Below are 27,502 nucleotides of genomic sequence, written 5' to 3' on the forward strand. Positions count from 1 at the left end.
CTTGAATTTTTCAAGCATACTGAGTGTGATGTGAGATATGGCCTTTTGAAATTGACCATTGTGCACAAACGTTTCCGAACAAATGGAGTTACTCTTGTGAGCAAATAAAGTTAGTTGTATGAATATGTGGTTGCTCTTAACAATATAAGGGTGTCACTCTTATAAATAAATGTGGTTAATTTTATAACAATAGGGAATAATAATCAGTTTACTCTTATGAACTAATGAGGTTATTCGTATGAATAAATGAGGTTACTTTTGTGAACAATTGGGGTTACTCGTATGATTAAATAAGGTTGTTGTATGATTAAACGAGATTACTAATGTGAGCGAATGAGATTACTCATATAATTATATGAGGTTACTTTTGTAAATAATCGGGGTTACTCATATGATTAAATAGGGTTGCCCTATGATTAAGTGGGGTTACTAGTATGAATAAATACGGTTACCCATAAGATTAAATTATATTATTCGTACGATTAAAATAGGTTACTCATAGGATTAAACAATGTTATTCCAAAAACTAAATGAAGTTACTATAAAAAAAATAAATGGGATTACTCACATAATATCTTAAGGTTACACGTAACAATAGAAGGGGTTACTCTTATAAGCGAAATGGGGTTACCTATGTGAAGAAAATAGGATTACTCATATGATTTAATGAATTTACTAGCATATGAATATATGGGGTTTACTCCTTATGAACAAATTAGGTTACTTGCATTAATAAGTGAGTGTTACTTGTATGAATAATTGGGGTTATTGATACGAATAAAATGGAGTTACTTATGTGAACAAAATGAGGTTACTCATATGATTAAATGAGGTTACTAGTATGAATAAATAGGGTTACTCCTTATAAAGGAATGAGTTTATTCGTATTAATAAATAGGATGTTACTTGTGTGGACAATTGGTATTACTCGTATGATTAAATGAGGTTACTCGTATAAATAAATGCGGTTACTTGTATGATTAAACGAGGTTACTCATAAGATTAAAAAAGGTTCCTCATAGTATTAAACGAGGTTACTTCAACAAATAAAAGGTGTTACTCATCGTATGATTAAATAGGATTGTCGTATGATTGAGTGAGGTTACTTTTATTATTAGATGGAGTTACTGTTGCAAACAATTGGGGTTACTCGTATAGTTAAATGGGGTCATCATATGATTACGGTTACTCGTATGAAGAGATAGGCTTACTCATCTGAAAAAATGGGGTTACTGTTTGGGCCCAATCTTGGCTGGTGGGCCACTGCATGATCCTGGGTTCTAAGCTCTCCTGCCAGCATGGAAGTCCCCCAGTGGGACCCACCTGCCTTAAATTTCGTGCCTACATGGCAGGGGCAACCTTCACACATTTCAACGCCCCCAGCAAATGGGACGCACGACATGTGATCAACGAACGTTACCCGAGGAACGGTAATCGTGACGCCCGAGAAGTCCTGAACGAAAAGCGGGGGCAGTCAAGAACGAGAAGTTCTCCTCCCAACCCTAACCGGGAGCAGAGGGAACCTCGAGAGAGGGAACCTTGGGAGAGGAAACCCCGAGAGAGGGAACCTCGGGAGAGGGAACTTCGGGAAAGGGAACCTCGAGAGAAAGAGCCCCAAGATCAAAGAGAGCCTCGCAAAGAGAAAGAGCCTCGGCATCGATGGGGCCATAGACAATGGGCTTCGAGCTCCGAGTCGAGTCAAGAGTCGGAAGTGCAGATGGGGAACCTAGGTCTCTCCACGCCCTTCGACGAAAACATCATGAGGGCTCTCACCCCTCGAAAGGTTAAGGTTCCCCCTATCGATCATTACGATGGGACCACTGACCCCATCGACCACCTTGTCGCCTTCAAAGCGCAAATGAGTGTCCAGACTAGCAGTGAGGCGGCATGGTGCAAGTTCTTCCCGACCACTCTAAAGGGCTTGGCCTTAACCTGGTTCACCGAGCCCCCTTCCGGAAGTATATCAAGTTTCACTACCCTTGAGACAGCCTTCAAACAGAACTTCATCGCAGGAAGAAGACATCGGAAGACCAGTATTCACCTCATGTCGATCAGGCAACGGAGGGAAGAAGACCTAGCCGACTATATCAAGAGATTCAATGAAGAATCGCTCAAGGTCTCCGATCTGCAGGACAGTGTCGCGTTCACCGCGCTCATGTCTGGGTTATATCCCTCGAGTAGGTTCAAGATAAAGCTCACGGAGAGTGAGGCCTCGTCATTCTCAGAAGCCATGAACCTAGCTCAGAAGTTCATTCAGGCCTCCGATATTTGCAAAACACATGAAGAGCCTAGCTCTGGGAAGAGAAAGCATGAATATACCCCTCGAGCGGACAACCCCAGGGACGTCCCTCGGAAAGAGAAGGACAAAAGAACCTCGATTAGAAAACCACTATAATGATACCCGGTACAACCTGAATCAAAGAGAGATCTACTTGAATATTAAAGGGAAGTATCCCCTGCCGAAGCCCAATCCCATTCGAACATCGGCTAGCAAGCGAGATAAGAGGCTTTGGTGCGAGTTCCATCACGATTGTGGTCACACTATGCGTGAGTGCCGAGAACTAAAGAAAGCACTCGACAAGCTGGCCGACGAATGAAAATTGAACTGATACCTGAAGGATCCAAAAGAAAAGAAAGTCGAACCCCGCCAGGAAAAGCAGGCTCGAAGTAACGAGACTTCAGGGTACGTGAATGTAGGAACTCTCGAGGAACCGGAGGTTTCCCGATATAAAATCCATAAATGGCCCCCGTAGGTGGAAGTGGGCTATCCCTCGAGGTAGATTCCCCGCATCCTCGCTTCTACCACTCGTGCTCGCGGTGAGAGAGTCAGCCTCACTGCTTCCTTCCATCACTCGAATAACCTGGTTATCGAGAAGATCATCGAAACTCCTAACGGCCCGGGGTCGAGCAATGGTAACAGCGGGGGGGGGGGGGTTGTTTAGTTCACCCTCCCCACCAGAGATCACGGATACATCGTCGCTCGAATATGGTAAGGCATCGAGGACCTGAGTAGAGTCCAGGCACTCGAAGGCAGCGGACACCACCAGAATCCCTCCAATTAAGATCCCGTCGAACAATGGTTCCAGCAAGGGAGGCGGGGTCCCCGAGCTAGAAGAGGTACCCCCCAAGTCCATCGATGGGGGGCTCCATCTAGAGCGGTCCATAAGGAAGAAAAGGAAAGAAATAAAGGAAGAGAGATCGTACCTTGTTAAGAAAAGACTCTCGAGGTCCGTCTGCGGCTTGAGATGAGGCAATCGACCTTCAAGGCTCTCGAGATCGTACTAAAAGAAGGGCGAATTCTCAAAAGGATCAGAACACAAATGAGACAAAATAAAGTAATTATCCTCGTTTATATAGATTGCCTGAAAAGGATGGTTTATATTCCGATGGGCTCAGAGCCACCTCAGGACGCCACGTCATTGGGCCTATCAAAAAGCCCAAGAAACGCCAGCCTCCAGGTCCAGTCTCCTCTAGCCCTCCTAAGAGCTAGCTGGAGTATAGCTGGACCCAGTATCGGAGTACAACTGCACCTTCGAGAAAACCTCTCCTTGCCGGAGCTCTAACTCCCTGGGCAATCCACGCCCAGATGGAGGCCGAAGACCTACTTCTAGGCACCCCACCCAGATCGAGTGGGGGATATCTCGGCCGCCACAATTGCTGAGATCGACAACCGTCAAGCGCTACGGTGTCATACCCGTCGAGTGAACCAGGGACGCCTGGGTAACCTCGAGCGAGGTTGCTTCCCCGAATTATTCAGGGCCCGTCGGCCCTCGAAATAACATCGGGCGAGGATTCAGAACTTCCTCGAGTTACCCCGGGGTTTTTTGGCCCCTGAGTAACCTCGAGCGAGGTCTCTGAACTTCCTCGAGTTACCTGGGGCTCATAGGCCCCTAGGTAACCTCGAGTGAGGTCTCTGAACTTCCTGGAGTTACCTAGGGCTCATTGGCCCCTGGGCAACCTCGAGCGAGGTCTCTGAACTTCCTCGAGTCACCTGGGGCTCATTGGCGCCTGTGCAACCTCGAGCGAGGTCTCTGAACTTCCTCGAGTTACTTGGGGCTCATTGGCCCCTGGGTAACCTCGAGCGAGGTTTATGAACTTCCTCGAGTTACCTGGGGCTCATTGGCCCCCGGGTAACCTCGAGCGAGGTCTCTGAACTTCCTCGAGTTACCTGGGGCCCCTAGGTAACCTCGAGAGAGATCTCTGAACCTCCTCGAGTTACCTGGGGCTCATTGGCCCCTATGTATTTCACATGGGGCTAATGTTTGGGCCCAATCTTGGTTGGTGGGCCACTGCATGATCCTGGGTTCTAAGCTCTCCTGCCAGCATGGAAGTCCCCTAGTGGGACCCACTTGCCTTAAATTCCGTGCCTACATGGCAGGGGCAACCTTCACACATTTCAACGCCTATAAATAGTGGGCAGATCCCCATTTATTGAGGTAAGCAATACTAGACAATCCACTTCACATATCCCAATTAATCCATATCAACTGACTTGATCGTCGGAGGGTTGATCCCGGATTCATCCCCGGGGTAGTCTAACTCTCGTCTTGTGCAGGTCTCCCAGCCGTCTCCAAGTGTCCGGCCATCTGCAGTCCTAATCTCGATCAATCTCACCTAATACAAGTTTTTACCCGAAACAGTTACTTTTGTGAACGAATGAACTTACTCATATGAAAAAATGAAGTTACTTATGTGACAATTGGTGTTACTCGTATGATTAAATGAAGTTACTCCAAGAAGTATTTGGGGCCATTCCGTTATTCATATAATACTTTTAAGAGTAATTTTAAAAACAAAAAATATAAGTTTCAAATATAATCAAAGGCAATTTTTTCTCAATAAAAAAATGATATTCTTTAAAACATCTATACAAATATATTAAAAGGCGTGCGAAAACAAGAAATTGTGTCACTTGGCGCTCTCCCACTAGTGTAAAAAAGAGCTTTTGCTACTTATCAAATGCTCCCGTTGATTAATCAACCCGAGCATTTGTATTACAAATGCTCCGGTTGATCAACGGAGCACTTGAATCGTTAGGCGCGAGTTTTTTTTTCTTTTGGTTAAATTCCTTATCTGGCTATATATAATGTTATATTATCATCATCTTAAGAAAAACATTACTTCAAATGTTTCTACAAATAAAATAATTCATTATCAGTTGATGCTTAGAAAAAAGAAAACGGACAAACGACAATATAACTATATATTAATATTGATTGATGTATATATAGTCAGTCTTAGACTTAAATCGTTAATTAAACCGGGTTAATCATATATATATATATATATATATATATATATATAATATATATATATATATATATCATATTTCAAAATCAAAGAATATATGCAAATATTGTATTTTGTGATTAGGGTATAAGAAAAAGACTCAAATTTTAAGTTCTTTATATTGAGCTAATATTTTAAATTAAAGTAAGTGTGACTTTTATTTAACTGTATGTTAAAGAAGAAGAAATCAAAAGAAGGGAGAAAAATAACAAAATTAAAGGATCTTATAAACGATGGAGATTTATAGATAGTTTTGTCGTACAATATTGAAAAAAAAGATCCCACCCCTCTAAAAATCAAATATAATTTTAAAAAATAAGGAAACAAAATAATTTAAAAGGGTACTTTATATAAGAAAATAAAGAAGTGAGATAAAAGAAGAGCGTTGTAAAAAAAAAAAAAAGTTGTCAAAAAGATAAAAGAAGAGTGATGTTAGTAATTAATAATAACCGCAAGCTAAGAACACCCCATCTAACTATCAGTTATCACCTCTCCCTCCCAAGTCCTTGCGCATCCTCCGTCGTCCCTCCCACACTCAGTCGTCCCTGGCGTCGTTCGATTGGAATTGCCGGATATTGCCGTTCGATTGGAATTGCCGGAATATTGCCGGATTTTATTGGAATTCGCTTCGCATCCTCCCACTCATTCGTCCCTGGCCGTCGTTCGAAGTATGTCGCCGTTCGAAGTCTGCCGTAGTTCGAAGTCCCTGGCCGTAGTTCAATCGAGTTTAGACAATTCCGGTGAAAAATTGTTTGCTCAGGTTCATAATCGGTGCTGCTTCCGCCGTTCACCGCAGTTCAATCGAGCATTTGATCCCAGGTTTCCTTCTTTCTCTCTCCAAAAATTTATGTGAAACACCCTAATTTAGAAGCAGAACTACAGAAGAAACTTAATCCTAGCATATGTTAATTAAACAAAGTTTCAAGTTGAGCACTCGCACAAACGAATACAAGTTTATATGTCTGGAATGTGCTAGGCTTTCTATGTTTGGTTTTTCCTGTAAATACAGAATCTTGCTTGATTCAAGTAACATACATCTCATTCAAACCCACAAAATTCTAATACTTTCAGAAGCATCGAGGGTTTTGTGCGTGTGAGGAAGATGAAAACCATCAAATACTGGGAAACCCCATTCAAACTTAAACGTGTAGTCAAGATAAAAATTGGAGTCAGATAACTGGTATATCTGATGTTTTAGCTAGAAATTAATAGCATCTTTATGAAAATCAAGGGATGGATGGGTAAAGAAGGTACCCTGTCACTCCTAAAGCCACATCTTCGTGGAATTTCCCCCACAATCCAGCCATCAGGTAGTATGGAAGCTGATTTAGGTTGTATAGTTTCAGGATAAATGTCATCCAGGTCTGCTTGGCGTGCCTCCTCCAATTCATCTGGCCTCAAGATCTGGAGTCATATGTAAAAGTTAACTGAGAATGATTAAGCAGTTTGCAGGATTCAAATCTTTCACAATTGCATCTTATTTATCAAAAAGTGTAAAAATATCTAATAGCTCGGTATTTTCAGAATAAAAATTGTTAAAAAATAATTCCACAAGTACTTAAGGGAACTAGTCATGACATACAAGTAAGAACAATCTGATAAACACATTGATTGAAATCTCAAGTAGTACATCATAGAAAGAGTTCTTATGTTAACAACTCAGAGTTCCATTTCACTTTTGTGCTATAAAAAGTAGGGAAATGAAAATGGAAAACGGAGACAGAGACAAAGACATAAGGAAACATACAAATGCAAAATTCTAAAAAGTAGGGAACGGGGAAGCAATTGGAAATGCTTCCAAAATTACAACAAATATTCAAAGTGAATTAGCTAGAAGCCATATGTATAAATAACTTTAGTGTACCAAAATCTCGGAAAACAAATATGTTATAAAAAATCTCAGAGATGAAATTTCAAAAAGAAAAACGGAATTTTATTAGTAGGGGATGAATGACTACTTCTTTTGTCTGCTAAAGTCGTTGCTAATATCAATCCTCTCCTTTTGGTTATAATGCTCAGGGTGCCTACATATCTTACACCCCGTCTGTGTCTACTGCTTTTGCGCGCTCTCTCTCTCGGTCTCCCATAGGTTAGTTGTGCTCTTCTTACTCTTATTAAAATTAGTTAGCATCTTTGTTCAAATGATTTACTTGTATGTTAATTTTGAATCATTAAGAATGCTTTATTCAAAAGTTTGTTTTTATTATGCACAATTAAAGTATCATCATAATCATATGCCTAGATACCCATCCAAGACTTACTCATTAGGAGTAAGTCTTGGATAGTCCCCGTTTTGGGACTGTTCTTGGACGTTTGATCTCACTTAGGTGGTAAATGTATGTTTTCTTTTCGTTTCTATGGAAAATCACGGCTACTCATTTCCCTAATTTGTTCTCTGGGTGCATATGTAGATAAGTAATTACCTACATTGTGTACTTGGAGAACTGTAGGGAAATGCTGCCGGATTTTCCATAGAATCGAGAAGATGACGTACATTTACTAGTGGGATTAGACGTCAAAGGATGGGTTAGGTTGGAGTGATAAGGACCTTTGAAAGACATGCATATATTCATGCTATAAATCTTTTTTTGAATTTGCATCTTCATATTGTTTAATGCTTAAATGATTGACAATGTGTTATTATATGTGTTTAATTATCGTTAAAGTCGTTTGAATGGCGAAAGATCGTTCGTGGATGTATGGTAACATTGATTCGTCGAAATTTGTGGATGGGGTACTGGAATTTTGTGATTCTGCCTTAAAACATCAAGCTAGGACGGGGGCTTTGGGATTTTATTGTCCTTGTGTTAAGTGTAGTAATGTGCTCAAAGTCAATGGTATTGAGTTGCTTAGGGAGCATGTACTTCGTAATGGGTTTAGGCCTGAATACCATGTGTGGATTTGGCATGGTGAGGAGGGAGTGTATGAAGGGAATTCTTGTGCAAATCATGTCCATGAGCAAGGAGGAAATGGAGTATGATACTGATGACAAGATTGATGATGATGACAATGATCATGTGGATGAGATGATGGATGGTGTCGAGGATGATTTAGGATAACTTTCAGCGTGGATTTGCTGTTGTGTTATGCACATAGTTGTTGTATCTTAGTGCTGCATCATGTTTTATGGTATGGTATCATTACAGGAAACACCATGTATCATTAATTACTCGGTACTGCCACGACATGGACAAGTACCAAATTTTTCTTTGATGGAGTATTTTGGGTATACTATATTCTTTTTCTAGGTTGTAATTAATTAGTATATGAGCTTCTTTAGATAATCGGTGTTCATGGAAGAGTGGATATCAAAATAAAAGGAACCAATCACTAAGCTCTTCACTCAGGCTGTCAAACTTCTCCTATATTAAGTTCTTCAATTCATAGTTTTTCTTGTTTAATGAAACACATCAAACACTTATCAAAGAGAGAGAGTCTGATCTGTCTCAGAAAAAAAAAGCCTGATTTTCTTGCCTACAATTGATGCCCTGAGCGTCCTTGAAGTTCATCAGTAAATAAAATGACATAGCAAGTATACTTATTCTCTTTCTGGACACAAGATTCACCACTTAAAAAATTACTTACAAACACTCTCCGTTTCCTTCTACTCTTCCTCACTAAACTCTGCAATCACTGAACTACATTGATGCAAACTTTCTAACAGATGGATTACCTCCCTCCACAGTCCACACACACACACCAAACACTTATCAAAGAGAGAGTCTGATCTGTCTCAGAAAAAAAAAACTGATTCTCACTAAACTACAAACACTCTCCGTTTCCTTCTACTTTTCCTCACTAAACTCTGCTACATTGATGCAAACTGTCTAACAGATGGATTACCTCCCTCCACAGTCCACACACACACATGAACCAAAAAAAAAAAAGAGAGAGAAAGAGAATGAGAGAGAGGAACTAAAAGGCAAATTGTCTCTAGTGAGCAGATTAATTGCACTGTTTTTAATCATATATACTTGATTACAGCTTGGATGAATTGTGGTGGCATGTATATATAGTAGGTATTTCAGGCACTTAGCGTATTTCCACCCTCCTGCCAGCCCCCTGCCATCCCCACTGCCAGCCCCCCTTCCACCCTCCTGCCAGCCCCCTTTCCACCCTCCTGCCAGCACCCCTGCCATCCCCACTGCCACCCTCCTGCTAGCCCTCATGCCAGCCCCCTTTCCACCCTCCTGCCACCCCCTGCCAACCCCCTGCCACCCCCTTCCATCCCCCCGTACATTTATGAAAATTGTGTTTGTTACCTTTTATTTATATATTTTATATTGATCCTACAGGAAAAGCGCACTAAAGCTTATATAAGTTCAAGCAAGAAGAAGTTTTATCATCATATGGGTCCTAAAACTTATGAGCATAGTAGAAAGGGTGGCTTCAAGTAGATGGTTTTTACCCGAGCATTAGCTCATCATCGGGGGAACTTCTAGCTCTACAATTACGACAAAGAAGATTGATCGAGTTGCCGATTGGTATTGTTCATTCATAGTCGAGATGCAAGTGGGAGAAGAACCATTTCTGATCCGGGAACGAAGAAGATAGCCGATGCTGTGGTTAGTATTTAGTGTCACTTCATTTGAATTTAGTTTTCAGTTTACAACTAACCGTTTTCTTATGTGTTCTTTCTTTCACTAGCTTGGATGGAAGCACAAAGAGGTTGGAGGTGAGTTCGTTCCCAAAGCGAACAAGGATGCCTCATATATGGTACTAGGTAAGGATCATGATGGACGCGTGAAAGGGAAAGGAGGGGGTACGACTAGGCTTGAAAAAAGCTTACGGTGAAGAGTACTCGGCAACAAGATCAAGCTCAATTTCTAATGCATCACAAGATATGGAGCGCAAAATGAAATCTGCAATAGAGGAGCTTGAGAAGAGGATGAAAAATCAATTCAATGCCATCTTGGAGCACATGGGATTACCTAGCTTTGACGAGCGCAACATCACTCCAGGAGACAAATTAAGCCAACAAGATCCTGAGACACCTAGAGAGACACCTAGAGAAGTACCTGGTTCGACACCTAATCCTCCACTACTTGATCCCCCGGTACCTAATTTAGAGGTAAATAAAGAATTACTTTTTCAGTTTCTTTTCTGACAATATATATTATATCATGTTGTTAAAGTTTGATTTAGTCATTATGGTTTAAATAGGAGGAGTCACATTGTGATCTTTTACTTCCCAAATCAAAAGATGGTGAGTTGGTTGTGGTAGCTTATGGTTGGGCACAACCATCGAGAGTGGGCCAAACATCGCATTTGTTGCCGGTAGCAGATTTTTATTTTAATGTGTCCGTAGACACCATTATATGTGGATTTGAAGATTTCCCTTTACCGGTCCCTAGGGCGGATTGGAGCCTCTTTGTTCTCAATGACGCAGAGGGTAGTTTTGTGATATGGCCACGTGCTTGGGTGCGATTTACAGATGAGGTAAAATATATGTGACTAAGCATGATGATAGTGATTTAAAAGTTTTGCCCAACTCAAAAATATATGGACATTATGGAGTTGATTTGTAGTTTTTTCCTTTATCTGTTCAATTTGTTGTTTATTATCATCATACGCTTTATAGCTATTTTATTTCCTCTCCTTTTCTCTTTACAATAAAACTGGCATGAAAACATACCAAATGATATTTTCAACTATGTTTTTTTGTCTTTTTCTAAATAGGCTACACAGAAAACAAAAAAGGCAAAAAATGTGAAGAATTTGGATGTGAACAAAGAGGTTTCGCAAGGAAACCATTCAAAATCGAATGAGGTGGGCTCAAAAGCTAACAATAACAAGGCGGAATCACAACCTATTCCTGCAATTGTAGGAAAGATTTCATCCAAGGGCTCATCTCCTGATGCGACACCAAAAGGAACGCCACTTGTGAGTGAGCAAGTGATCCAATCTCTTAGCAAGTCATGTCTTTGGCTACATGCTCGGGTTAGCAACTTGCCGGATTCTTCCCCAATAAAGGTGGATTTGGAGAAGTCCCAATTCCACTACCTAGGTGAAGATTCAGCTACTTGGGTATATAAAGTGGATATTCGGGAATTCCTCTGTGGAGCGATGTTAAATATATCTATATTACAAGTCTTCATGAGGTTGTATATAATTAAAGTAACTACTTCAATATTTTATTAGTGGTTGATGGTTTTCATTCTAACTTTACTTGATTATTTTTTTAGTGCACTTTACGAAGATTTACTTGGATGTGATTCTGTTTCGAAAGTTGGGTGGTTATGTCCACAAGAGATTCGTGATGCCAATTGCTTGCACAACCATGCTGAAGCGAATGAGTACATTGAACGGAGTATTAGACAATGTGTTCGATCGGGTGATAAGTATATTATTGCTCCATACATTGAAGAGTATGTTTTAGTATCTAATTGATAATGTCTTTTCATAATAATGCTATTTTGGATAAATACTATTGGTACAAATATGTATATATATATAATTTATATATATATATATATAATATATATTATATATATATATATATATATATATATATATATATATATATATTATAATATTATATGATTGTTGAATTTAAATTTTATTATTAGTCTTCATTGGATGCTCTTGGTGATATCTCCTTCAAATCATACAATATACCATTTTGATTCTGTGCGTCGAGAACCACCCCGAAGCTTACTAGTCAAAAGCATATTGAATAGGTATTGTTATATTTTCATTTTCTTTTAGGTCTTCATTAACATGCATGACATTGTTGTCACTATTATAAATGTGGTTTTTGTGTGATGAAGAAACTGCATGGTTCTGGTCCCAGAAGAGCCACACTTCCTCAATGGAAATCGGTGAAGGTAAGTAAATGATTTCGGTTGTTATCTATCTTTAAGTTATTAGTCTCCCTAGATTTATTGATCATAATTTTGAGAATTATTTTTTGATTATGTTTTTGAATTTAGTGTGCACAACAACATGACGGGATTGCTTGCGGCTATTATGTGATGAGGTTTATGTACGATATAATTTCTTCTTGCACGGAATTTGATGATCTAGAGAAGGTTTGTAACATTTCATCCCCCTTACAAACTATGACTTGGTTTTCTCCTAATTAGTCTTTAAACAACTTGTACCATAAATTGGCATTTACTTGCACAACATTGACCTAATAAATAAATTTTGACATATATATTATTGTCTTTGTTCTTAGATTTACAACACGCCAAAGGAGGAGTCGTTCACTATTGAGGAAATCAATGAAGTTCGGGACAAGTTTGCTTCCTTCCTTACTGATAGTTGTCTTTGATTTTGATATTTAGTTACGTATGATGTAAACACATACTTTGAATTTAGAGTAGTATTTTGTAATTCAATTCTACACTTCATATAATATAATTTTAATTTGAAAGTTAATTTGTTGGATTATTAAATTTTTGTGTGCAATTTGTTGGATATACTTTGGATGAATTTTGTATAGCAATGAGGAGGGCACGAGGTGGAGTATTGTCACAGAGCTGCTGTGCGTAATATATTTGTAACAGCTTTAGAAATAATATTGTAAACGGTGCTGATTTTTTTTAAAAAAAAACAATAACAAATGCTCCGGTTAAGCTAAAAAAACGGAGCCCTTGATACTCAAATGCTCCGGTTATCAGCCTAAAAACCGGAGCATTTGAGGAACTTTTAAGACAAAAAAACCACAAATGCTCCGGTTTTTTTTACAACCGGAGCATTTGTCTCATCAAATGCTCCGGTTGAAAACCGGAGCATTTGTCAATTATCCAATTGCTCGTATGGCTTTTGCTACGCGTTAAATACGGAGCATTTGATGGGTTTTTAACCGGAGCATTTGATGTTTTTTGTACTAGTGTCCCTAGGGAGTTTTAGTTCATGTAATCCATGTACAATAAAAAAAATTAAGAAATTGCATAGTATAGGGTTTGATCCCGAGAAATCAAATACATATACTTCCTCCATTTTTTATTAGATGTTACACTTTTCAAATCATGTGAACATGTGATAGGAGAGAGATAGAGAAAAGTTATTACCAAAATAAAAGTATAACATCTAATTTAAAACTTCCTAAAATATAAAGTGTAACATCTTAAAAAACGGAGGAAGTACTAAAGGTCTAACTGTTAGGCTAAATTGTATTTAATGTTATTATCATAAAGTATTATATTAATAAATGAAATATTTTCTTACCCGGGGAATAGTCCGAGCCTAATAACTAGTTACATAACTATAAGATGAAAGTTATTAGAAGCTACACATGTAAAGAAATGCATCTTACTACCCCATTATGACAAATCGAGGACCAAAAAAGCTATAGAGGGTCATGAAATAAGGCAAGAAATACCGAGAGAATGATGCCATTATTCCATGAATCATGGAGGTCAAAAGAGTGAAGAAGATAAGAAACCACGCCGGAAATAGTATGAAATTGTAGATTGAGAAGAACCCATGAATGCTTGAGGCCATTTTTCTATGGGTTTTGCTTAACATTTCATGATCTTGGAAGTTTACTTGCAGTCTTGGCTTCCTCGCCTCCATGGCTCCATCACTCACCCGAGGAGATTTACATTGAAAGCCAAAGGCTACTTGGAAAGGAGGAAGAGAGAGGAAAAGAGGAGAAAGAAAAACTAGGTTGCGAAATTTATCGTTTTCAAACTTCGGAAATTCAAAGAGGAAAAGAGGAAGGAGAAAGAGAGAGGAAAAGAGGAGAGAGAAATTTTGGTCGCTTGAGTTCTTTTTGGCTGTAAAACCTCCTCGGGCCTTGTATATGGGCCGGCTACATAAGAATTTGTCATAATAATGACCTAATTACCTATTACAAAAATTTATCTGCTTTAAAAAGATTTTATTGGACATAATATGAAATATTAGGGAAATTAAGATAGGGGTCAACTGATTTTGAATCATTTAAGTTAACATAATCAATACCAGTAAGTTATTAAGGGTGTTTGGTAATCCATCCGTTGCCTAAAGATCTTCCCTCTTTCCGTTTAAGTGTGTTTCCAAAAGATCTTTTCTCTTTTACTTTATTCCTTATTTGGAATTTTTCCCCCTTTTTACCCTCTCATGTCCCTATCATATGGTCTACCATTACATTATTAATTCAATTATATTCCCTTTCTTTCTCCTACTTTAACCCCTTTTTATTTGTTTATTTATCTTAACCCCTTTCACTCTCCTACTTTACCCGCCCGACACCCCCACACAAATGGATCCTCCTAGGTATTTGTAAGAACAGTAATAAGGAATATCTTTAGGAATTAGAGGGAGTACATTATATGCAAACTTAAAGGGTACCCGATGAATTTTTGAAATCGTAAGGGTACTTCATGAATTTTGTAAAACCTCAAGGGGTACCTGGAGAAAAATTCGATTTAAAAATTAATTCTTTTGATTAGTAACTATTGATTCTGATTTGTGGAAATTGAGGTTTTTTTTTTCTTTTAGTTTTTGGGGGAGAAATGAAGATTACTATAGTGGCAAAACCGCGAAAGTATATTAGGGTTTGAAGGATTATATGGATATCTTTAATGTTTATTGAGTAATGGATGCTATTTTCAAAAAAAAAAAATTATACTAGGGAAGATAATCAAGTAGCAGGTGTAGGAGGCCATAGGAAGATTTTGTAGTGGTGGATTCTTCTTCCTCGAGACTTGGATCCAGCCATTGTCATTCCTAATACTTATATACTCAAGCTTTAACATTCCTAATTTCTTATCTTCAATTCTTAACCACTAATAACCCAAATCAATTTCAATCTATTCCAAAAATCTTTTACCCTTGCTAGGTAGCCAACTAGGCATACAGATCGCAAGGTTGCTCTGATACCATCTTGTAACAACCCGCTCTTCCAAGCTGCTAGCGAAACACACTCAACATCCATAAACAAAAATTAACTCTAAAATAAATTACTTCGCAGCTGGAAAATATCCTTAAATACACCAATAATTGAACTAAATTTCCAAAATGATATACAATAAAAATATCTTTGACAACTATTCTTAAATCAACTATCTAAAATACAAACTCAATCCTTATTCTCGGACGAAATCATAATCTTGCTTCACTTCCAATTCTAAGCTCGCAACACCAAACCTGCATATTCAGAGAAGAAATACAAAACAAACAAAATTCCAAAATGAGTGGAAAACTCGTAACCTTTACTCCAGCCCGTTATAGACTATTTTATTTATCAAATCATTTCTTTTCCGTTACAATGTTGGCATAGCTCACTCTCTTAAAAAAAATCAGTGGCAAGTACAGGCTTTGGACAAATGCCGACTCCAAGGTTCATTATGGAGTCCAGCAATACTACCCCCAAGGTTTGTTATGGAGCGTAGCCGACCATATCAGGTGAAAAGAGTAACCATCTTCCACCCATCCTCTTGCCCACTTTCTATTTTTCAGTTCATAAACAAAGCCAGCAAAACAATTGCATATTCATATTCATCGATAATATTTTCAAAATCAACTCATACCATTACATTCATAACTACTGGCCATAATACGAAGTTATTTACGAAAATAGAACAAAGAGATTCACACACATCGGCATAAGTAATACATGTTACTGAACATAAAAGTTACCTGAAATGCAATCCAATTCCAACAACACAATCTCTTTCATAATCCCGAATGATACTTCACTCCGAAATTGTCCTACAAGAATCACCTCACAATTATAACGATAATTAATAACCAAACTTGGACTAATCTAAACTAGAAAACATAATCATAACTAATTCCCAATTTAGAAATTATCAATCTTTAACATCCCAATTCCATAATCCTTAATTCATAATGAGAATTCTAACTATTGAACCAACTAACTAAACTTATCTAACTAACTTAACTAAACAAGTAAGATACTTATTCGGCTACTAATAATATAAAGAGAAGACAAAACTAACTGATTTCTCAAGAACTGATTTCTATCTTGCATACTTAATACTCAACCTAACTAGTTGTCCAGCGTGGGGCTATTTGTTTGAACCCACGATCTGGTCCAAGGGTGTCTTGTAAAGCCCAACTAAAGGATCAGCCTACATGCTCTCACGGGACCCATCAACTCCTTGGACATAAAATAGATTTACCATAAAAAGGAGACAACTTTCCTTACTATAAAGATGTTTCCCAAAAGGGTTTCCTGTCTAGGAATCCCCCAACACTATAAATACCAACAGTCTCATCAATGAACATGTATTCAATTCTCACCTAACAAAAATCATAACATTTCTCACTATAATTGCTCACTTTCTCTCTCTAACCCAGCACTGACTTGAGCGTCGGAGGGGCTTTCCCGGGAACACCCTGGGCCAGTTTTTCTTATTTTACATGACTTCAAGTGACGAGAATCGATATCACATTCCAACTCGGGATTTGGCTCTCATCAGCAATACATTACTCTTTTGACTAGTTTCTTAACCGAAATAATTCTGAATGATTAATTAAAATCATTTGTAGGGTAGTGTTGTTGTTTCATTTATAAATTGGCGTTTGGTTGATTTTATTGTTGAGTTGGGGTGTTAATTTTCACGCTAAAGTTTTTCTAATTTTAGGTATGAAGAGGGAATGGTTTGTGTGCATATTATATGAGGTTAATGAGGGTTGTTGGGGCTGAAGATGACAGATGTATGGGAATTGTAGCAAAAGCCTGAGAGTGAAACTGATGCTTGGACGAAATTCGAGGGAGGACTAGAGGAGATGATACGTGCGCATTTGGATGATTATATGTCGTTAACATCGTGCAGATCAGCTCGTAATATAGAGGATGAGGATGAGGATAAGGAGGGTGACCAGCTTGTTCACAGAAGGAGAACGTCTAACATTAAAGGGGATTATCTAGCAGAGACTTCTACTGCTAAGAGAAGACACTCAAGGATTTTGAGTAGGTGGGCGGCGAGATAAGCACAAGAGATGATTACAACGATTGAGAGGGGGAACCGAGAGTCAGAATTAATGGCTCTTGTAGGTTCACATCATGTGTCCATGCTAGATTATTCCTATTTAAGAGAATCTCAGTATCCGACTTCACGGAGGCAAGGAACTGTTGAAATACCAAGTACATGGGCTTCTTCTATCTTGCAAATGTGGAGAGAATTGGAGGATGAGCACATGTTAAACCATGCTACAGAGCGGGTGAGGGAGAGGCTGAGGCATGAGAGGAACGTCGATCGTAATACTGATGTCTCAACCATAACACGTCTGAAAGTGTAGGGGGTGAAATACAGGGTAGTGTGGAGGATGCAAGTGAAGGTGAGCATGAGTTCAGGGCTTGGTCTCTTGATCAGATGGAAACCCTTAATGAACAGGGGGATCATAACCATTCTAGTAGAGAGCAGTCTCCTAATCTTGGTGAAGTTGAGAGTAAGAGGGTGAGGCATATTGTGCGTGGATGGATGGATGGATAAGGGGGATAGATGAATAATCTTGTGATGCCACACACAGGAATAATAATCCCAGAGAACAATGGGTTGGTGAGACCGAGCATGAACGTGTGAGACTAGTGAGAGAGTGGGTGCATATGTCAAGTCAGCAAAGAGCATAGGGAGGCCAGAGGGAAGATCAAATATATGGGTTACGTGTCCAGATTGATCATGAGGAAGGCTAACAAGAGAACATTCTGAGAGATATATTGAGATTATATGGAAGGCAAGCTATGGTCGACCTGCTTCTGAGGGTAGAATGTGAACGACATAAAGAGCTTCAGGGTTTAATAGAGCATCGGGTTGTTTCAGATTTTGCTCATCATGATCGTATACAGGTCACTTGTTTAGCTTTTCCATTTTAATAATATATTCCAAGAAGCTAAAATTTTCTCGATGTTACTGCACACGACATTATTTTAGTCCATATGTTGATATGAGTAGTGAAAACACAGGTGCAAATCACGTAAATGATTTTCATTTTCGGCTATGAATAGCAGCATGTATAAATCGCAAAGTGGTGAGATTTCTAGAAAAGATAGGGAAGGAGAGTAATACATGTGAATTTAGAATATATATGATCTTGGATGTAAATTGTATCTCATATATGCAAATAGTGGACGAAAAAGGGAGTATGTTCTCATTTTTTTCCTTAGGCGTAGCCTTGTTGGAGAGCTAGACTTTTGATAAGGGAATTTTCGATTACCCATCTGGAACTCATTGGGAGAGGAGGTGGAGAAAGATATAGTGTTGTTGTTTTGTTACTATAGTATTTTAAACTTAGGCTTTATGTGTCCTAATACATTATGTTCACTAAGCCTAGGACCATAAAAGAAATATGGGTTACTATTAGAAAAAGAGGGGGCCTAACTATTACCCATTTCTTTTATAGGTCCCAACTATAGATTATTCCATGCAGGTTCCGAGTTTACCATCTTGTGATTTTTATATGTACTCAATTACTTATAACCGGTTTAGAAGGTAAGATTTTTAAGCATTGGTCCAATTTTATAGGTCTCTATGACTTGATAGAAGTGTTCGAAGATGGTAAATGTTTAAAAATTGTGCCTTCTAAATCGATTGTAAGTAACTCAGGATCTATAAAAATCCGAAGATAGTAAACTGTGGATCTACGAGGAATAATCCATAGTTGGGACTTATAGAAGAAAATGGGGTAATAGTAGGCCCCCCTCTTGTGAATTTTTCTTTTAATATTTGTGATAACCACCTACTAATGGGATCACCTTGTGTGTTGCATAAGCGTATATGTTAACCAACTTTTGTGGTTTCAATGTTGACTTTTTCGCATATTGGTGGATGATATCTATATAGGATGTTTTGGTGTATTAAAGGTCAATTTATTTTACAAATAAATAGCGCAAGTTAGTTTATTTATGAGAATCTTTTCCATCAAATAATGTACAAAGTGGTTCATTGCTGATTGAAAACGCTAAGAAATAATCAAACATTTTAATATCTAAATTCAATTCTCAAGGATAAGAACAAGATTCTTTAAGTCAAGCCAAGTCATGTAAGAGATCACCACAACAAGGGTTTTTTCAATCATGAGAGAAGAAATATATGTTTTCATTGACCAAACAATATCCTCAAGTATAACTTCCTCTTATAGTAATCCTAAGGTTTAAGAAGTTTTTAAGTACTTCCAAATAAGTATGTTAAATGGTTAAAAATTCAAATTCGTGCATGTAGATAGACATGTAATACATTGTTGGAGACTTGGAGTTATAGACATATTGGGGTACGCACTCTGATATGAGCAAATGATCATGTTAACAATTACATACATAGATACTGATTTTTTGCATGTGGTAACCATGTTCATGCTGCAGGAATAATCCATACGGTAAACAACACGAGTTTTGTAGGTTTATTTATGCCCTCCCCTTAATCTCTTTACAAACAAGCCAAAGAAGGTGAAGTGTGGAGGTTGAGGAAACCTTGTATGGTTGGAAACAAGCTTAAGGCAGTGGAAGCTTGAGCTTAGCAATAAGCACTTCATTGGGTCTATTTACGTGGTTCTGAACCAACGTAGACTACTTTTTTTAGGGTGCTAAAAGCATTATTTGGTTATTATTTTGCATAAAAGTTTATATGAATCATGTTAAGTAGAGGCCAACAATGGGCAACATGGTTCTTTATCGTGTTTGCACCCTCACCCTAGAACTTAACTTTTGGTTCATTGACCATCTATGGAGTTTAGACGGAGAAATCTACATTGAATAAGTCCCTAATTTGTCTCTACAATTTCCCATATCCAATTAGTTTTATGAGTCTTCCTTTAAAGACTTGTTGGCGACTTCAAAACGTTTTAAATACAAAAACCTTTACAATGTGGTAATCAAATCTAATACGCGCTCATCCCTTGTAGGCGAAATAGAAACACGCCTACAACACCTAACCCGAAATGCCTAAAAGTTTGGGGGTGTCTAGCGAAAGTTGGGTTCCTGTCTTAAGGAGAGATAAAATAGGTCCAAAACAGTTGATTCGATTTTCATTTGGATATGCTTATCAAAGTGTTGCTTTTCGTTTCCTTGTTAAAGGTGCTGACAAATCTTATGTAGGTGGTAACATTATTGAATTAGGAGATGCAAAGTTCTTTGAACATATTTGTCCTATGAAATCCTCTTGTATTAGTAATGAATTGTAATTTTCTAACTTTACACCTAACTTATGTATTGCTCCTACATAAGATAATCATGTTTCAGATTCGGAGTCAAGGAGAAGCAAAAGGACTCGAAAAGAAAACAATTTTGGATCTGATTTTAGTATTGCTTTCTTGATTGAACCTTATTTGATTAACTGTGATTTTGTCTCTATTTTCATTTTGGAAGATGATCTTGAAACTTATGATGAGGCAATGAGGCCCATTGATAAGTTTTTTAAAATGAGGATATTAATAAGGAACTTGATTAAATCCTAAGTAATAATACTGGGAATTGACTTATTTGCCTATAGCTTGCAAGCACATTACTTGCAAGTGGATCTTTAAGAAAAAGTTGGAACCTGATGGTGTGATGGATCCATTGACAAGTATAAGGCTAGAATTGTTTGTCAAGGACTTTGATATAAAACGTGGAATAGATTATTTTGATACTTATTCCCCGATCACCAAAATTGCAACAATAAGAACTCTAATAGCCCTGTTTACATTCATAATCTTGTTGTGTATCAAGTGGATGTGAAAATATGACTCAATCTGAAGGATTTTTAGTTCTTGGACAAGAAAAGAAAGTTTGTAAATAAGTCAAGTCACGTATAGACTTAGGTAAGCTCCGGAACAATGGCATGAAAAATTTGACAAAACTGTGGTAAGTAATGGTCTTCAGAATAAAGGAGACTCTTCTCTTTGTTCTAAGCATGATGCTTCTGAATGTGTTTTTATATTTATGTGGATGATATGCTAATTTTTGGTACTGACTTGGATCGTGTCAATGAGATAAAGATTTTCTTTAGTTCAAAGTTTGAAATGAAAGACATAAGTGAGGTTGATGTTATTGTGGAGTTAAAATGAAAAGAACTCCAAGTGGTATTTGTTTAAATTAGTCTTATTATGTAGAAAAACTACTTAAAAAGTTTGATTAATTTTATGTTAATCCTGTCAGAGTCCCCTTTGACACAAGTTTTCATTAATGAAAAATAAGGGTGATCCAGTATGTCAGTTCGATTATGTAAAAATTATTGGAAGTGTCATGTTTATCATGAACTACACAAGACCTGATATTGCTTATGCAATAGGTAGACTAACCAAATACACCCATAACCCCAAAAAAGATCAAGGATTCGGGTTCCACACTTCTCTAACTTTCTAGATGTTTTGGAAGCTTTTTGTGACGCCAAATGGGTATATGGTAATGGTGAGATCAACTCCACTAGTGGCTACGTTTTTACACTAGGTTGTGGAGTTGTATCTTGGAAATTCTTTAAGCAATCTTTTACTGCTATGTCAACTATGGAATTTGAATTTATTGCTCTTAAATTGGTAGGCTATGAGGCAGAATGATTGAGAAACTTACTTGCAAATATTCCACTATGAGGGAAGCCATCTCCATCAGTTGCTATGCATTTTGATTTGCAAGCCACTAATGTTGTTGCAAACAAATATGCCTAGAATAGAAAAGACATAATTGTCTGAAACACAAGGAAGTTAAGGACCTTAATTCTGTCAAATGGAGTTATATCGCTGGACTGTAAAGTCCGAAAAGAACACCTCCGCTTACGAAAGGCCTGTGTAGAAAACATTGAATTGTAAGTAAGAACTAGAGGATCCTTCATTTGTAGAAGTAATTCTTTCTTGTAGCGAGCCCATTTTGGTACTAATTAAGAATAGGTTCATAGCCTACAGCGAAGGCATTGGGGGAATATTATGTAATAATTTGGAAGCACTGAAATTTACCTTTCCAATTGTAGATGTTTGTTGTAAAGTGAAGCTACATTGAGAATGAGGATGAGTGAAAGGCTCTTAATGAACCCATATCCATATGTTTGGTGGTGTGATGTAGCTCACACTTGATGGGATTCGCCTACTAAGGTGTGGAAGTGTGGTCAGTACCTATGACAATTGCTTGAGTCGATTCTCTAGAACACCTATGAGTATCTAGGTATTAGACATATGGCTAGTATAAGGCCGTTATTGTTATTCGTGGAGTATCAGAACTTTTTACATGAATAATTGCATGTTTTGAGGCATATGTTTCTTACTCTCCACAAAGTTCAAGAGTAAGGTCACTTAATAGGAAAGAGATCTTAGCTTAATATCACTAACTGTTAATTCAAGTCGTAAGATTTTAACGGTAATGCAATTGTTTTGTTATTGCCCAACTCATTCTTATTTCTTTTCTCACATGTTGAAATTGTGGGGGATTATAGTTTTGTTTATGTTTTGTGATTCTTTTTTTTGTTTAACTTCGAAATTCCAGTAAGGAATTTGCGAGAAAAAGCTAACAAAAATCTATCCAGAAATTCTTGTGGAATCCGATAAAAAGGGAGAGCATAAATCAACAAACATTGCGGGAAAAACCCAATGGGGTAGAGAAATAATTCGCAAATACAAGTTTTATTTTAATATATTGGTGCTTTTAGATTCGGAAGTTCTAGAGATAAGTTTTAGCTTTACATTGTTGGATTTCTTTTGTCTTCTATTATTTATTCTTTTTCCAGTTTAGTTTTACATTTGTTGTAGGAAGTTTATAATGTTTAGTTTCAATGTAAAGTTGATTTATATTTTGATCTTTTTACATCCCAGAACTTGCGAGATTTCTGTGTTTCTCATTTGATATGCTTGTTTTTCTTCTTTTCATATCTTCAATATGCTCCAATACAATTTGGAGTTGTTTTTGAACGTTTAAGAAAAAGCCTAGCTAGTTTGGGATTTTGGGGGGGGGGGGAACTGAGGTTATTTTTTTCTAATAAGAAGGGTCATTTGCGTCGAATGTCATACGAAACCCAATGCAAATGGTGAGACAAATTTTGTTATTGGGAGGTGGCAACAAGTATCATTTGCGTCAGATATAGCTCCATGTCTGAGGTAAATGGTGCATCAATTGAATCAAATCCCCATGTAAATACACAAAAAATGCTGACACCTAATTGGTTCAAAATATTGAACTCATCACACTTTGACAAAAAAAACAATTTGTGACCGTTGCAGTCTTGCAGATGGAATCTAGGAAATTTACGTCGAGACCTGTAGCGTCGGACCCAGAACTGACCCAAATGAGGGTTCTTGAACCGGCGCAAATCAAGTTTTTTGTACTAGTGTGTTACATACGAGGTTTTCGCCTTGATTGCTTCCCTTATTTGTAGCTTTTCCATTTTTTCCTTACCTTGTTGATCCTATAAATTTGTTTTTTTCCCTTCATCAATATATACATAGAAAAACCTAAACATTCTCTCAAAACATTCTCTCTAATTAATGGGTAAAGTTCTTATCTCCAACCGTTGGTTATGAGTGCTAATTTCATCTACTTGCATTGGGATAGCGCGAAATCGTCTCATTTGATAGTGGTTTTCCCATGTTACGACAATTTCATCACGCCCTCGAACCTGTAAGTTTATTAGTGTTATTTGTAACACGAACAACATCACACATATTTTTTGAAGCAATTTTTATAATCAGAAGTGTTATTCATATCACAATTTAAAAAACACAAATGTGCCATTGATAATAATTAAAATTAAGTTTGACTAAAAAGCTAATCGTAGAATTACAATTAAGAAATCTATATATATACATATACATACATACATATATATATATATATATATATATATATATATATATATGGAAAACTTGTCAGAATCCACCTTTTGTAACCACTTTTTTGTGAGAAACCACCTTTTAAAAAAATTTGGTTAATTAACCACCTTTTTAGTTCTTTTTTTGTTGGAAGCCACCACTTGCCGGAATTCGGTGGTTGACCTCGATTTTCCGGCGTTGACCATCATATTTTCGCCATTTTTTTCCAGATTTTTGCCATTTCTTCCACATTCACGCTTCTCCCTTCTTCTGCTAGCATCTCCCTCCCTCGAATTCGCAATTTAGGATCAATTTTTTGATTTTAGAATGATTAGTTTAGAAATTAAGAGTTTGACCAAAATGATTTATTGTTACAATGGGGTCCGAGGAAGAGATTGAGGTGCTCAAGAGAGAGAAAAAGAGAGAGATGAAGGAAGATAATGGGTTTGGGGGGAAAATCGGGGAAAAAAAAAAGGAAGAACGAAGAGTGTTATGACATCACGTGCCATGCATGTGATGATCAACGCCGGAAATTGTCAGTCAATGCCCATTTTGCAGCAACAGGTGGCTTCCAACAAAAAAAAGAACTAAAAAGGTGGTTAATTAACCAATTTTTTTAGATAGTGGTTTATCACAAAAAAGTGGTTATAAATGGTGGATCCTGACAAATTTTCTTATATATATATATATATATATATATATATATAACCCAAGACAAACAAATGCCATGCTGCCACATGTACTCTCCCCTCTCGCACATAATCAAATGAGACATTAAGCAATAAAAATATGTGTTTCTAGACTCAAACCCATGATCTCTCATTTGATATGCTAATGCACTAACCAACTACGCAATACTCATGTTGGTATTTGTGAGTGAAAAAATCATTTAAAGACAAGATACTATTTCTATATTTGGAAACTTCAAATACACGTTGGTAAATAATCCGTGGTGTATCGCCCGTGACATGAACTAGTTTCACTTAAAACTAGGGGTGTTCGCGGTTTGGGTTTGGTGCGGTTGGGACGTAACCCAACCCAAACAACAAATATACGATTTGACATTTTTCCAACCCAATCGCACTGCACTTTAGCCCCAACCAACCCAAACCGAACTGCGCAAAACAGTTTGGTGTGGTTTGGTTTGCGGTTTAACCATTTTTTTTCCGCGACAGTAATTTTGTAATCTAAGACTAAAATATTTTGAAGTTGACTTATTTTATATTTCTAAGTTATTGCAAAAGGAAAAAAAAATAAAATTGAAAGAAGCCTTGAAAATTCGAATATTAATACTGCAAGAAAATCTACATCTGTTCACTTGGTGCTTATGGTAGACTCAATTTAGAAGATGGGCAAATCTTACAGCAAACAATAAACATTAAGTCCAAATCTTACAACAAACAAAAGGAAAAAAAAAAGGCACCCAGGCCTACCCAGCAGAACAACACACTACTGTCATGTGAGCAAGTTAGCAGCAAAACAACACTCTACTGCCATGAGAACAGCAACAACAAAACAACAGCAGCAGAACAACAGCAACATAACAACAACAGCAGAACAACATCAAGTGTTCAAGTTCAAAAGTGTCCAAGTTCAATCAATATCAATGAGAGAAGGTGCTAAACTAATCTTTGAGATATCTACAAAAGAAGACAAGGATTGTATATAAATAGTAAGACGAAAGAACAAGTAACCATTAACTGCACTAAAGTTAAAAGGGGGAAAAATCACATACCACTCTCTAGTTTTTCAATCTCTTCCATTTTCTCTTTGACATCAATGGGGGATGCTCGAAGCCAATCTGACACAAATGAGTGCTTCACTATTTTAGGAGTTAATGAACTCCTAAATGGATCGAGAACTCGACCTACGGTGGTAAAAGCACTCTAAGATGCGACGGTCGAAACAGGAATAGCCAAAACAGCACGAGCTATGAGTGAAAGAGTAGGAAATCATGATGTATTGGTTTTCCACCATTTCAATATATCAAAATCATCGATATCTTCAACAATTTCCTTATCTTTATACTTTTTTATCTTTGATTTGGAATCCCCGTCCTCTTTGGTCGCTTTAAATTTCTTATATCTAGCCCTTATAATTCCCTTGTTCTCTTTACTTGTTTCAACACCTACTCCACTAGAATACCCCCCCCCCCCCCCCATTTAATTACAAATTCACTCGAGTGCAAACAACTAAATCATTTGTTAGTTTCATACATTTGACAGATCCCATACTCCACACACTCCCATTTGTATCGTGGATCAAATACAACAGACAAAAATAACATCTCATTAAATTTGTAGGATCGCCCCAATACTTATCACACTTTTCTTTCATTTTAAGATCCATACTTTTAAAATCTTCATTGGAGCTGTCACACCATTGCTTCAATAGACAATCAACATCTGTAATCTCATGAAAATAAGTGTCAGAAGTAACATACGATGAACCTGATACACGCAAAGTCAAACTATAGAAAGCCTCCAATAATATTATCAAGTTCTTAACATGATCCCAGTCCTCAAATACAGGCCTCCCTAACCCATTCCATTAACCATTGACATCACAAAGATCATCATGATAACGATTGTCTTCACCATCAAATCTTTCAAAGGTATTTATAAATTTTACAGTTGTGTTCAACATCAAGTAAGTTGAGTTCCATCGACTTGGAACATCAAGACACAACATGCTTTCAGTTGAAATTTTCTTTGCAACATCACATCTTTTGAACTTCTCAACTCTATTGGAGGATGACCTAACAAATCTTACAACATTTAGAACTTTATGAACTGAATCACTAACTAGTTTCAAACCATCAGTGACAACGAAGTTCATGATATGAGCAATACATCTTACATGCAAAAACTATCCTTTCACAACACTTGTCCCCCAATTGTTGGATCTTTTTTTTTCCAGATAAACAATAACGATATCATTTGAACTTGCATTATCAACCATAACAGTCATAACATTCTCAATACCCCAAGCAAGCAAGCACACATTTCTTAATTGCCTTTCCAATAGCTTCACCTTTATGACTTGATATAGGACAAAAATTCAATATTCTCATGTTTAGTTTCCAATCATTATCGATAAAATGAGCGGTAAGACACATATAATTAATCTTTTGTATCGATGTCCATGTGTCTGTTGTGAGGCATGCTTTTCTACAATTAGTCTTTAAAAAGGTCTTTAGTTTCACTCTTTCTTCCATAAATATCCCATAACAATCTCTAGCAACAGTAATTCAAGAAGGGACGTGAAATTTATTAGTCATCAGTGAGCAAAAGTATCTAAATCCTTGCCCTTCAACAAACCTAAATGGAAGCTCATCTACTATGACCATGAATGCTAAACCTTTCCTACACTTGTCATAATCAAAAATAAAAATTTTCACACTATCCTCTTGCTCCCCATCTTCATTTACAAAAGACTGAAAGCTTAGTTGAGTTTGATTATCACTAGTGTAAAAAACAGCTTTTGCTACTTATCAAATGCTTTGGTTGATTAATCAACCCGAGTATGTGTGATACAAATGCTCGTG

The 27,502-nt window shown here is 37.4% G+C and overlaps 2 protein-coding genes, 1 long non-coding RNA gene and 1 pseudogene across 3 annotated transcripts; all 4 read left to right on the forward strand.

Moving 5' to 3' along the window:
- The first annotated feature begins 1,345 nt into the window (after window positions 1-1,345).
- On the forward strand, window positions 1,346-2,395 carry LOC125496584 (uncharacterized). The gene has a single exon (XM_048642087.1). It carries the CDS (start codon window positions 1,346-1,348, stop codon window positions 2,393-2,395), a length of 1,050 nt encoding a protein of 349 aa, XP_048498044.1.
- A 7,737-nt stretch (window positions 2,396-10,132) lies between these two features.
- LOC130591103 (uncharacterized) lies at window positions 10,133-11,679 on the forward strand. Its single transcript, XM_057394016.1, has 4 exons — window positions 10,133-10,360; window positions 10,453-10,728; window positions 10,969-11,390; window positions 11,475-11,679. The coding sequence occupies exons 1-4, from the start codon at window positions 10,133-10,135 to the stop codon at window positions 11,677-11,679; spliced, it is 1,131 nt and encodes a 376-aa protein (XP_057249999.1).
- Window positions 11,680-12,049: 370 nt separating this feature from the next.
- LOC125496813 (uncharacterized) lies at window positions 12,050-12,597 on the forward strand. The gene is made up of 3 exons (XR_007273112.2): window positions 12,050-12,116; window positions 12,222-12,320; window positions 12,470-12,597. It is a non-coding gene; the product is annotated as an uncharacterized LOC125496813 (long non-coding RNA).
- A 2,951-nt stretch (window positions 12,598-15,548) lies between these two features.
- On the forward strand, window positions 15,549-18,064 carry LOC104907318 (uncharacterized; annotated as a pseudogene).
- Window positions 18,065-27,502: the final 9,438 nt, after the last annotated feature.

The sequence above is a fragment of the Beta vulgaris genome, chromosome 4 (genome assembly GCF_026745355.1).
Source record: "Beta vulgaris subsp. vulgaris cultivar EL10 chromosome 4, EL10.2, whole genome shotgun sequence".
Lineage (NCBI taxonomy): Eukaryota > Viridiplantae > Streptophyta > Magnoliopsida > Caryophyllales > Amaranthaceae > Beta > Beta vulgaris.